Source organism: Mobula hypostoma, chromosome 21 (assembly GCF_963921235.1).
Source record: "Mobula hypostoma chromosome 21, sMobHyp1.1, whole genome shotgun sequence".
Lineage (NCBI taxonomy): Eukaryota > Metazoa > Chordata > Chondrichthyes > Myliobatiformes > Myliobatidae > Mobula > Mobula hypostoma.
This window is the reverse complement of record NC_086117.1, coordinates 18,258,675-18,271,690: the sequence shown is the minus strand read 5'-3', so window position 1 is coordinate 18,271,690 and position 13,016 is coordinate 18,258,675. Positions and strand designations below refer to the sequence as shown.

Here is a 13,016-nt window from a genome sequence, read left to right as displayed (position 1 = left end):
ATTTAAATGTAGTTTTTAATCCCCTCCCCCAGGAAGGTTCACACCGAAGCGTCGTTATATGACGGAGATTTCAATCGATTAGAGCGCGGTTTAACTTTTGTTACAGAAAAAAAAATAATCTTTTGGATTTTGACTGTGGACTGATTGAGGGCGGGAACAATGTTAACCCGCTTGAGAAGATTTTTACGAACACTCGCGCGCAAAAGAAACCAGTTTAAGAAAGAATTTTGCACAAAGCTGGTGGGGTTAGTCCTCAAACCAGCGCCGGGTGTTGACTTTTTCGGCCGAGTTACTGCACTATAAACTGCGTTTTTATTAAACGTGCGGAACTTGACCAAAGCGGGGAATACAGTATTCCTCCTCTCCGAAAGGCGCAGTTTTCACCTGGGTCTCGTGTTGGAGATGAATAGCAAACCACATAGTACTTAAACTGAACTAACAGATGATAGAAATGTGAGTGTGGACTTCCAAAAATAAAGCTCAAACTGGGGATTATATCAATGTGATACATGCAAACGATATCGAATCCGTTTAAGTGTTTTATAATATTGTATTCGTTTAAATATAAAATTAAACAATTAATTACATAATCATTAATTTCTAACACCCTCCGTTTTAAATATTTTGTTGGTATTTAAATTGTGGTTTATTTGTTGTCGCGTTCGAGATTTAATAATAGCATTTGATAGTAGTGCGAGATATTATCTTTAATGAGCTGCCACGTTTGATGCAAACTGTGGGCAACATCAAACCAACTGTAAGTTGTTATAAATACAGGCAAGGATTTCCAAACGTGCGTTCAGCTCGGAGGGTTCGAAGGGAGGAAAATCGGGCCCCAGTTGTATCGGAGAACGTCTGCTTTGTAAACTTCAAAACGAAACGATTGCGTTTGTAATTTCGTACAAGTGACTACCTCCAGCAGTGGTTTACAATCGACCTGACATTAAAATCCAAGATTAACTGCGCACTCTGTTCAGGGTGAATTCTCCGGTTCCCGATGCTCTGCTCACACCGACGAGGCCTTTCTTTATCATTTTGTTCTCCCTGCTTCCTCCACTGGACGCAATAAATACGCCGGGATAATTCTAACTCATCCCAGCGTGTGTACACCCTGGTGAAGTCCTTCTAAAGGAGAGTGCATTTTAAAGAGCAAAGAGGCAGCTGTTTTTATCGCTAATCTCCGCTCTCCTCTGTCAGTCATCCGCGAATTTATTTACCCTGGTATCCTTGCAGATTTGTAGATATTTATAATAATTCCCCCCGCTTTTTCTCCCCCGTGCTCGGGTTTGACCGGGTCCTTCAGTTCGAGACGTTATTTTATTCCGATGGAAGGAGGGTAAGAAAGGAAATGTGTCAAAGATCGCTCTTATTTAAAAAAAAACTCTCATCCAGAATGGGCGTGAAAATCGATCTGGCCCACTTTTATCCGTTCTGACATTATTTCTGATCACCGTGAATGAGGAAGCAGCGAGAGTAAGGGGAGAATAAAGATGTTCTCTCAGCGGGACGCTGGGGACCAGACTGCCTTCTGTGTTCCCAATCAATCATTGTAATCGCCCCTGTCTAACATTTAAAATGTATTTACAAAGATGAGAAAGGGAGCGGACTATTGAAAATCCGACAAATATTGTGGACCTCCTGACAATGTGCCGCCCGGCCTGATTAGTGGCAATGAATATTAAATTTCAAACTTTTTCCTCTCTGGTAATGGGCGCGGGTTCGGCGATCTCGCCAACTTTCATTTCTGATTCTCTATTTCAGACAGGCTTATTCTGCTCGCAGGATAATATTTTTTTTAAAAAACGGGAGGTTACAGGTCTCAACGCGAAGAAGGTTTAATCTAGTTGCGAACTCGTGCTTATAGTTTTGGAAATAGTTGGGCGCGGGCTCGCTGATATTGAAGTCTAAATTGGATCAGGTTGGGAAAGGCACGTGGTTGGTGCGGTCGGCGTTCTCCCAATTTCAGAGAGCCTTCAGGGAGTGGGTGAAGTCTCGGGGGGCGGGGAGGGGGTGCCGTACATCGGCTGTGCGTGAGTTTAAAAAGGTTGGCGAGGTGCTGGGGCTGTAGGCTGTCGTCAACAGGTGCACAGAGTAAAGCCGATGGGACGGATGCGAGGCGCTCGCTCCCCTCCCTCTCCGCACAGGGTCCATCCTGTGAGCTGCCTCTCCTGAGACGTCAGAAGGTCATTAATAACCAATTAGGAAGTCATTCAGGCGGCTATAAAGAGGGCTGAGATTTTTTTGGGGGGGGACTAGCTGGTGATACTTCTTCCCTCGGGTTCCCCCTCCGCAGCATCTCTCCTCCCCTGTCTCCTTCCCACTTCTGCAGCGTCGCACCGCCACTGGGGACCGCGTCTTGCCCGGACCATGGGTTCTGTCCTACCGTCTGAAGCGCTGACGCTCAAAGCTGGGTTCAAGCCCCACGGTTTCTCGCTGGCGGAGATAATCACTTCGGACATCCTTCACAGCTTCTTGTACGGCCGCTGGAGGAACGTCCTGGGAGAGCAACTTTTCGAGGAGAAGAGCAGTTCCGGGCAGAAAACCGCCTTCACCGCGGAGGCGCTAGCTCAGTCCTTCACTGGAGGTGAGTGAAATAAAACCTGCGGCAGACTACCCGGACCGACATTGCATCAACGGTGTGCGGAGGTGCGGGCACGACCCAGACACCGTCCTTGGGTTGTATTTCGAGAACTTTGATGGCGAGATTTACAATAATTCCATTTTAGCCATTACGCATTTTGCAAAACTGTATATTTCGATCATTTTCCTCACTGCAAATTTCAAATTGCGCATTTGACGGATCCCTATAATAAAAACGAATCAACGCGGAATTGATTTCAAATGATGAACATCACACGCTGTGTAGAACATCAAGACGACCTTTGAAAGTTTGCACTTTAAGAGTTCGGTCGAAAATAAAATGGATTAAAAAAAAGAAATCTGAAATAGAGGAAAATATTCAGCGGGTGGGAAGTGCGGTTGAATGGTTAAAATGAAATAGAAATCAGAGGGAAAGGACGCAGCAAAGTCGGTCGGCCCATCATGTCCGTACTAGCTCTGGGCCAGGGAGACCCGACTCTTCTCGCTAGCCCAGCAGAAATGAGCAGAGATTCAGTTATATTTTGAAAGGAAATTCGATTCAAATTTAGTACTGAGTTCCGTTATCCATCGAGTGCCGGAGTGAGGAGTCGGGGTGGAAAGGCTTGTCTTGAACCCGGGGGTGAAGAGGCGATGGGCGACGAGCCAGCCAGGTTCACGGACGGTCTGCCCACTCCAGACCCCTCTCTCCCCCCGCTCTCCCGTTCAGGACAGTGGGCGGTTTTACCCACCTGTCCGCAATGTTGATACAGTCGGGCCACATTCCGTGGGGATTAGTGTGTGGGGGTGGGTGGGGTGCGGTGTTAAGGATGGCTCCTGTTACAATTCCTCCGAAATCTGACCTGAGAGCTGAGAAAACTGTCCTGTTGACGGAGTCGCTTCTGAGCGGGAAGAGAAAAGGAATGTGCTTCATCCCAGACCTCCACGTACACCGACTGGGGCTCGGGTAGTCCCGGCCGCCACCCCGCGCCTCCCTGACCAGAGACCCGCAGATTGTTGAACTCAGAACCTTTAACCCGGCTTTACCCCAGTCAAGAGTTCGGCCCTGTATTTAAAAGGGACGTGCGGACATTGAGAAGAGTCACAGACGGTGAATTTCTAATCTAAACAATAAATCAATTTTCCATATCTCTATTTATTTAAATTTTCAAAGTCAATGTCATACAAGTGTTTTCGTTCATTTTATTTTAGCATCTATAATCTATAATCGAACAATCCCGTTTTAGCCAGTCGTGATTATTTAGCCAATAACTATGATTTCGATCTCTCCCTCTCCTGGACTTCCCCGTTAAGAGAGAATTATGCTTATTGTGTCGCGGCGTCTCATTCTTGTGCTGAACTCTAACCCCCACCCCCTCTCTCCCCGGTTCAGAGGTTCAGAAGTTGTCGAGCCTGGTGCTTCCGTCTGAAGTGATCATCGCTCAGAGCTCGATCCCCGGGGAGGGGCTCGGCATCTTCTCCAAGACTTGGATTAAACCCGGTACCGAAATGGGACCGTTCACCGGCAGAATGATCTCCCCGGAACACGTGGATCTGTTCAAGAACAACAACCTGATGTGGGAGGTAAGCAGAACAGCATTCACTCGCTCACCCGGTCGGAGTGACACCGACTCGCTCTCCTGGTGGCAGTGACACCGACTCGCTCACCTGGTCGGAGTGACACCGACTCGCTCACCTGCAGGGAGGGACACCGACTCGCTCACCTGGTGGAAGTGACACCGACTCGCTCACCTGGTGGGAGGGACACCGACCCGTTCACCTGGTGGGAGGGACACCGACTCGCCCACCTGGTGGGAGGGACACCGACTCGCCCACCTGGTGGGAGGGACACCGACTCGCCCACCTGGTGGGAGGGACACTGACCCCTTCACCTGGTGGGAGTGATACCGACTCGTCCACCTGGTGGGAGGGACACTGACCCGTTCACCTGGTGGGAGTGACACCGACTCGCCCAGCTGGTGGGAGGGACACCGAGGCTCTCACCTGATCTCTAACTCCTCCTTTCGCTTGGCCTATCATATCACCATTTAATTCCTCAAACCCCCCAGCTCTTTTATCTTTTATTCCTTGTCTGTCGCATTCTTCTTCCATTCACTCCCATCTCTCCCTCCCTCCCTCTCTCTCTCCCTCTCTCTCTCCCTCTCTCTCTCCCTCTCTCTCTCCCTCTCTCTCTCCCTCTCTCTCTCCCTCTCTCTCTCCCTCTCTCTCTCCCTCTCTCTCTCCCTCTCTCTCTCCCTCTCTCTCTCCCTCTCTCTCTCTCCCTCCCTCTCTCACTCCCTCTCTCTCTCTCACACACTGTCGATCTTTCATTTGCGCTGTGCCCTTCTCGTGCTCCTGACTGTTTAAGCCCAATCTTGCTTTCAATTTGTCTTGACATTGTTTATTTCTGTTTTATCGTTTTAAATACCAATCTTATTGAAACTAGATCGACAAATGATACAAGTTTCCTAATCTTGCAATTCTTTTACGAAATTTTATTACTTCGCTTTTTTTAAAATTGCACTTTGAAATTCCCCTTTTACGTGTCAGCGCTCTCTCCCGCATATCATCTGGAACCAGGTTGACTCCCTTCTGGGCCACTGATCTACGTTCCAGGATGTCTCGGTGTGTCAGCTGTCCCGGGAGACATTTCAATGCACCTTTTGGTGGGGGTGAGCTCCCAGTGGTTACTGGGTCGGTGACTTGGAGCGATTCGCAGGGTTTTGGAGTGAAGTGAAACCGGAAAGCTCATTTGGAACATAACACGGGCAAGAGGGGCCGAACAGTTTCGTTGCTGGCGTGAGATCCTTTGGCATTCTTCGCTGGCAGCTTCCTTTGGAAACTGGCCCGTTGATCCAGCCTGATTCACCAGCAGCTCGCTCACCCCGTTAGACGAGCAACGGCGCTGAGTGTGGGGTGCAGCTGGGTTAGGTCCTTGGGCGAAGGGTGTGGGTAGTTTGCAGATGCTAGAGTGGGTGTGGGGGTGGTCTGGTGGGAGGTGGGAAAAATCTGTGGGGCACCAGCAGCAGATCCCGGAGCGGGTCGCCCCACACCTTGAACACTCGGCGAGAATCTCCGCCCTCAGTATCCGCGTAGAACAGGCCCGAAGGCAAATGGTTTCAGGGGACGGGCTCCTCAGACCGCAGCGGGGCCCGCGCTGATAATCCCGCTGGAAAAAGGTAGCCCACATCTTCCCCGTAAATAGGCCAAGTCTGTGAGCGAGGCCAGAGCTCGCAGGTCGAAACTTGCCGGTCCAATACCAGGTCCAAAGTCCGGATCGGTGTCTCGGGTGCGGATTAGTGCGCTAGGCCGAAATGCGATTTCGGCAGTGTCCGTGTTAACTCTCCTTCGCCTCCCTTGCCCAGGTTTTCAATGACGATGGCACGGTGCGGTACTTCATAGACGCCAGTCAGGAGGACCACCGCAGCTGGATGACCTACATCAAATGCGCCAGGAACGAACAGGAACAGAATCTGGAAGTGGTTCAGATCGGGAACAACATCTTCTACAAAGCCACCGAGGTGAGGAAGGCCCTATCTGGGTCGGAGGTTTGTGTCAGGGGATTATCGAAGCCCGGTCTTGCATGGACGGGTCTGGTGCTCCATCCCACCACACCGACCGTACCCCCGGTCTGGTCTGTTCGGGAACGGAATTCCATTTGCATCTTCCGCGCCGAGGGGAGGGTGGGCGATCCGGTGCGGAGGTCATTTCGGGGTCCCGATGCCCTTCGGTCGCAGGTCGGGACTGAGGACGGAGGCCCTTCCGTGAAGGGAATATTGTAATCAGGTAGCACCAGTGGAGATTAGAGAATTGTTTGTGCACCGACCGGCAGCGGCTCTCTAATGCCCACAGATTGTGAAACAGCAACTTTAAATAACAAATACCCACATCCCGCAACGGCACCAACACGCTTTTCCTTAATCTACTCGATCCAGATCTGTGACCCTGAGTCCCAAAAGAATCCCCTCCCCCTCCCAAACCCCCACGGCTCCGATGCAGCGCCCGGTGCGGTACGGGACGGTTCGGATCCCTTTTGGATTCCCGGCCAAATATCTTCCTGCAGTCAAAGCTACCATCGAAGATTTGTCGCACAAGATCGATCTTAAGGATATCACTGATCGGTGCAATTCGCTACACGGACCTCGCTTGTTGTACCAGAATCACGCTTGCTCGTGTGTTTTCTGTCCGGGGCGAGATTTATTCCGCTGGTAATTTATTGCCTGTAACCTCTGGTGACGGCCAGCCCGCTGCCCGCGTGGGTTGTAAGGTCACTGGTTAAGCTAAATTAAGGAACCCGAGTGGCTAGGAGTCTGTGAAATGAAGTCTATGCTGACTTATTGAATTCCGGCAGAACAGTCGACCTTCTACCAGATGTTTCAGAAAGGAGGGGACTTCAGCACCGCAGGATAGTCTGCAGATGCTGAAATTCTCAGTAACGCATGCAAAATGCTGGAGGAACTCAGCAAGACTTATATCCTAACGGAGTGTCTCCGTCCGACGCATCGACTGTTTATTCCTCTCTATAGATGCTGCCCGGCCTGCTGAGTTCCTCCAGAATTATGTGCATGAATCTGTGCGTCACAGGAGATTTTAATTGTATTCTTGCAACCCTTCCGTTTGTCCAAGGATTGTAACCCTTCTGTTACTCGTCTAAGTTCAAAAACTTTCTTTTAAAACACATTATAGAGTCTTAGAGCGCTTCAGCACAAAAGCAGACCTCTCGGCCCATCTAGTCCGTGTTATTCTGCCGAGTTTCATCGACCCGCACCTGGACCATAGCCCCCCTCCCCACCCCGTTCATGTACTTATCCAATTCTCTCTTAAATGTTGCAATGGATCCCGCGTCCAGCAATCCGGCTGGCAGCTCGTTCCACACTCGCGCTGCCCTCTCCCAGTGAAGAAGTTCCCCCTCGGGTTGGCGATGATGTGTGTTGTGCTTCAGTTAAGTATTGACCATTTCACTTCGAGGGAGAATCTCTGTCTGTGACCTTGAGTTTATTTCGGAATGACGCAACGAAAGTCTACTTTCTGGAACGGAGAAGTTTTTTTTCCTTGTCTGAATTTATTCTCCGTTCAGCGCCCCCGGACTGGGGTGGGGTGGAGGAACTTTCACGTGTCACCCTACCTCAGAAGAACGCGGGTGACACGTGGGTTATTCAGCACCCAAACTCTTGTACTGCACTGGGCGCGAATCTATCAAAGCCGAGGGGGCAAGATGTCCCCCGGTGTCTGACACATTGATAAACATCAAATAAACGTAATATAAAACAGAGACATTTATAGTATCTACGCCGGGGGTTTAAATGTTTGTAGATGTGGATCAGACATACATAAAATATAACCTTGTATAGCAGCCCTGAAACATCATATTACCATAATAGCTACTGAGATTAAAACAAAGCATTTTTCTTCTCCTTTTCTATTTCCCTCAAGACAGTACCTCCGGATCAGGAGCTGCTGGTGTGGTATGGGAATACACAGAACACATTCCTTGGAATCCCAGGGGTCCCAGGGATGGAGGAAGAACACAGGAAAAAGAACAAAGATGGTAATTATTTTATTCATCGGGGAACAGGACCTTCCTGGCTCAACAACCTACTTACTTAACACTAGCCTAATCACAATTTACCAGTTAACCTACTCAGCGGTCTTTGGACTGTAGGAGGAAACCGGAGTACCCACGCGGTCACGGGGAGAACGGACAAACTCCTTAAAGAGGGCGCCGGGATCGAACTCCGGAACGCCCCGAGCTGTAACAGTGCCGCGATAACCGCTATGCCGCCGTGGAGCCCTAATTATTGTAAATATCAGTGGGATCAGATGGCGGCTGGCGGTTCGCTAACGGTGGAGTGAGATTGTAAAAGAACGGGGGCCCCACTTAATATTGAGAGTACCTAAAAGCATTCCCTTTGGGTGAGATTGCGCTCCATTTTAATGGTTTAATGGATTTATTGCCACAAGAGTGTACTGCAACAATTAGATCACTGATGTAGCTTAACCTTAATAACACGTCCCAGATCAAAGCGTAGTCAGCAGGGAAGAGACGGTGGGTGATGAAAATTCTGGTTACGAGTTATAAGACCATAAGACAATAGAAGAATGAGGCCATTTGGCCCCTCGAGTCTACTCTGCTATCCCATCATGGCTCATTTCAATTCCATTCTCCTGTCTTCTCCCCGTAACTTTTGACACTTTGACTAATCAAGGACCTATCAACCTCCGTTTTAAATATACCAGATGAATCGGTCTCCGCAGCCGCCCGTGGCAGCGAGTTCTACAGATTCACCGCCTTCTGGCTAAAGAGGTTCCTCCTCACCTCTGTTCTAAAAGGACGTCCTCCTACTTGGAGGCTATGCCCTTCGGTACGAGACACCCCCCACTATAGGAAACACCCTCTCCACATCCGCTTTATCTCGGCCTGTCACTGATCGGTAGGTAATTATGTTCTCAGATACCTGTTGAGAGGTTGGGGAAAGACGGGACCAGCAGGAAGGAGCGCGTTTCCGGGATGGGAACGGAATTGTCAATGAATTTCAACCTTGTCCAATTCTAAAACACATTTACTAACTCCTTCCCGATTACATATGCCTGTAATGTTTGGTTTTAGCGCATGCTCCAACGCAATTGAACAGTTCACGTATGAAAAAAAACAAGGAATTCTCTCTGGTTTGCCGACAGATCAGTGGGCAGCGATACTGCCCAATATCCTCCCCCGGATTTCATTTCCCTTAAAGTGTCTAATCGGTAGATTAACTCAGTAACCTCCAACACTTAGACTTTACGCCATCATTCACATTTAAAATATTTTGCAACATCAAAGGGCAAGTCTCCTTTAGTATCACAACCACTCTACTTAAAACCAAAGCGCCCATTTTAGGAACTAAAATACCGTTTCAGTATTGCAGCGTGGTATCAGTACGTTGGAGGTGAACGTCTGCTGTCTCTCCTGTCTCGATCGGTTATCACATGGTCCTTACACGTCGTATGATGGGGTGGCTCCGTTGGTTATCACATTTTCCCTCGGTACCGTCCGTTCAGTGTAGGTCTCGGCGGGGAGGGGTGTGGGGGTAGTCAGTGGACTAATATTGCCCTTTCATACTGGGGGCTGCTGTAGGCAGAGTCGCTCACATTCAAAGACTCTACATCTCGTTCTCAGTATTGTAATTTATAATCGTACCATTGGTTGTTTGTCCGCCTTTGTGTGCGGATAGTTTGTATTTCTTGTGAATACCTGCAAGGAAATGAATCTCACGGTAGCGCATGGTGACGTGTGCGTACTTCAATAAGAAATTTACTTTGACGATACACGGACCCGTCACGTTCTGGTAGGAACGGCTCCATGTGCGACTTGATTGGTTATCACAGCGTCTTCACTCAAATTCAATCAATGGTGCAATCCGGGGCATATTACGATCGAGGAACGTGTTTGTAGACCGGTTATTGAACTTTTTACTGTTGGACTTCGGCCACATTCCACCGTGATACAACACTGGGCGGCACGGGAGGTCGTTCCTGCCTGTGGCCGTCGAACGTGCAGCTCCTCCCGTGGAGGGTCAGACACCCTGAGCCAATAGACTGGTCCTGGACTTATTTTCCATCTGGCATAGTTTGCATTTTGGTGTTTGATTGTTGAGGTTTTTTGTATTGCTACATTTACGCTCTATTCTTGGTTGGTGCGGCTGTAACGAAACTAAATTTCCCTCAGGATTAATAAAGTATATCTATCTATCTATCTATCTAAATTAGTTGTGGATGACAGTGGATTATTACTCAATTGGTCAGTCTGGCTCAGGTACGGTTGTTGACTCATTCTATCGCACTCCCAGGCCGGCTGGTCCGATAGGCCAGGTGATTGGCCAATGGCCTCTCACTTCGGGACTCAAATTGCCCGATCAGCGTGCTTTGATGACCAGAGGGCGATCACTGACCTTTGGTCGGCTGGCCATGGATTATTATACCGGCCAGCACTGGTAAATTAACCCAATCTGAACTGCGGGTATAAATGGTTCGTTTCTCTTTTTAAGGGGCATTTATGACACTCTTAGATGGGCACGTGGATGATTGAAAAATAGAAGGTTGTGTAAGAAGGAAGGGTTAGATTGACTTAGAGTAGGTTCAAGGATTGAAACAACATCATGGGCCGAAGGGCCTAAACTCGACTGTACTGCTCGATGTTCTTTCTCTGTTGACATCGCGGCTTCCCGATTCAGGTGAAGTGTTCTCGTTCCAGTGGGCTGCTTACTTACAGGTCCCTGCGGATCTTCAGAAGGAAGAAATGCAACATCGAGTGGGGAAGGGCCACTTGCGGTTGGTGTAATGCTGACACCAATGAGGAGAAAATGCGGAGACCCGTGCTGTACACCATGGAAGGGCAGCGGATGCTGTCTGATACACAAGTATCAGCATCTAGCCTCTTATATACCGTATACCGGGATGCTAAAGGGTTGCAATTCTGTGCTTAGAGTCTGATCTGGAGCATAACTTTTAAGGTGTTTGGAGGAAAATATAGAGGGGATGTCAGAGATAGTTTATTTTACACAGTGGTAGATGCGTGAAACGTGCGGCCAAGGGAGGTGGTAGATACAGCTACGTTAGGGATGTTTAAAAGACTTTTCGAAAGGCTCCTGGATACAGGAAAAATGGAGGGCTACGTGGCGGGGGAGGGTTAGATTGATGTTGCAGTAGGTTAAAAGGCCGGCACATCATCGCCGGCCGAAAAGCCTGAAATGTGTTGCAGTGTTTCCGAGTTCTACTCGTTAGGGAGGGGCTAACGTATCTACTTTCTGGCTCTTAACGTGAACGGTTTCCTGCCAATGAATTGTTAACTCTAATTCTTCCCTGAGATATTGGCATCAAAACCAACATTTATTGTCCATCCCGTATTTGAGAGGTAAGCTGTTTCCTTGAAGGATATCTCACGCCACTGCTGGGAGGATTTCCTGGGCTTCCACCTGGTGGAACATAGAGAATCTATCCCGGTCAAGATTGCGTGGGACTTGGAGATGGTGGTGGTTCCAAGGAGAATTTGAATTCGTCCCTCCAAACAAAACAGACACGGGGTTGGGAGGTGTTATTAAGTACCTCTGTCCCTGAGCGAGGAGTACTGTTACTGGAAATTAGAGGTCATCTTAGAATGGGTTTAAGTATATTTGTCTACTGATGAATAAATCCCAAAATCAAAGGAAACTGCTTCTCTTTCCCAGCACCACCTGCTTGCAAGGCAATTGAGGTGACCACAATTTTACGGCACCCATCAATTATCCATTGGATCAGCGTGGACTATTTCGGGTGTCGCTTCCCACACAGATTCTTTGAGTTTAAAAAAAAGAATGTTTGGTCTGGGTTTCAGACAAAAATCTTTTACCCCCCCCAAAAACCGGAAACATTCAACAGACCAGGTACCATCTTCAAAGTTCAAAGAGGAATTTATTGTCAAAGTAATATGTCACCATCTCTGTGGGGGAGAAAAACAGTCAGGTTGTGACCTTTGGTCGGAGCTGGGGAGGACGTTAGTTTTCAGTGGGGGTGGGGAGGGAGGATGTGGAGAATAGGGAAATAGTCTGTAATAGTCTGTTTACGTTGGAAACATTTTATATTGAAACACTAGATATACCGTTAATCCACCAGACCAGAACAGTTGTAAACTCCAGTAAAGGTCACCTGGAGATCCAACAGCGCTGAAATCTCCCCAAAGATTTTAACTCTCCGAAGGAATTATTTTCACCAGAGGGTGGTGACGCTGTGGATGCCAAGTCATTGGACAGAGGGCATCAAATATTACAGGGAGAAAGCAGGGAATGGGGTAGTAAATCGGTCATGATGGAACGGCTCAATCTTGCTCCTCGATCTTTTGGTCATCCAAGCACTCCCTGAACTGGGCGCATATCTATCTGCAAAGCAACGGGATGGTCCAACTAACCACATTTCTTCTCCCTTTTCTCTGCAGACGACCAGAATGCGGGGGACGGCTCCGGCGGGAACAACGTGGGGCGGATGCGGTGCGTGATTTGCTACCGAGGCTTCAACTCCCGCAGCAACCTCCGCTCCCACATGCGCATCCACACCCTGGACAAGCCCTTCATCTGTCGCTTCTGCAACCGCCGGTTCAGCCAGTCCTCCACCCTGAGGAACCACGTCCGCCTGCACACGGGCGAGCGGCCCTACAAGTGCCAGGTGTGTCAGAGCGCCTATTCGCAGCTGGCCGGACTCCGAGCTCACCAGAAGAGCGCCAGGCACCGGCCCTCCCCCGGTTCCCTGCAGCCGCACTCGCCGCCGCTGGCGGGGCCGCACTCGGCCACTCTGACACACCGCATCCCCACCATGGTGTTGTGACTCCAGCCGCCTCCTTATCGCTGCTCATGTGAACGAAAACTAAACAACTTCAGTGGGAGGTGGATTCTCATGGGCGTCAAAGCACCGACACTGAAAACAGACCCGAC

General features: G+C 49.2%; 1 protein-coding gene across 1 annotated transcript; it reads left to right on the top strand.

The window, feature by feature from the left end:
• Positions 1-2,367: 2,367 nt before the first annotated feature.
• prdm12b (PR domain containing 12b) lies at positions 2,368-13,011 on the top strand. The gene is made up of 5 exons (XM_063073116.1): positions 2,368-2,584; positions 3,971-4,161; positions 5,943-6,098; positions 8,011-8,125; positions 12,524-13,011. Exons 1-5 carry the CDS (start codon positions 2,368-2,370, stop codon positions 12,907-12,909), a joined length of 1,065 nt encoding a protein of 354 aa, XP_062929186.1. The 3' UTR covers positions 12,910-13,011.
• Positions 13,012-13,016: the final 5 nt, after the last annotated feature.

Coding starts and splice junctions, on each gene's coding strand:
- prdm12b (XM_063073116.1), top strand. CDS start 2,368: ATGGGTTCTGTCCTACCGTCTGAAGCGCTGACGCTCAAAGCTGGGTTC. Junction 2,585..3,970: donor AGCTCAGTCCTTCACTGGAG/GTGAGTGAAATA, acceptor TCCCCGGTTCAG/AGGTTCAGAAGTTGTCGAGC. Junction 8,126..12,523: donor CAGGAAAAAGAACAAAGATG/GTAATTATTTTA, acceptor TTTTCTCTGCAG/ACGACCAGAATGCGGGGGAC.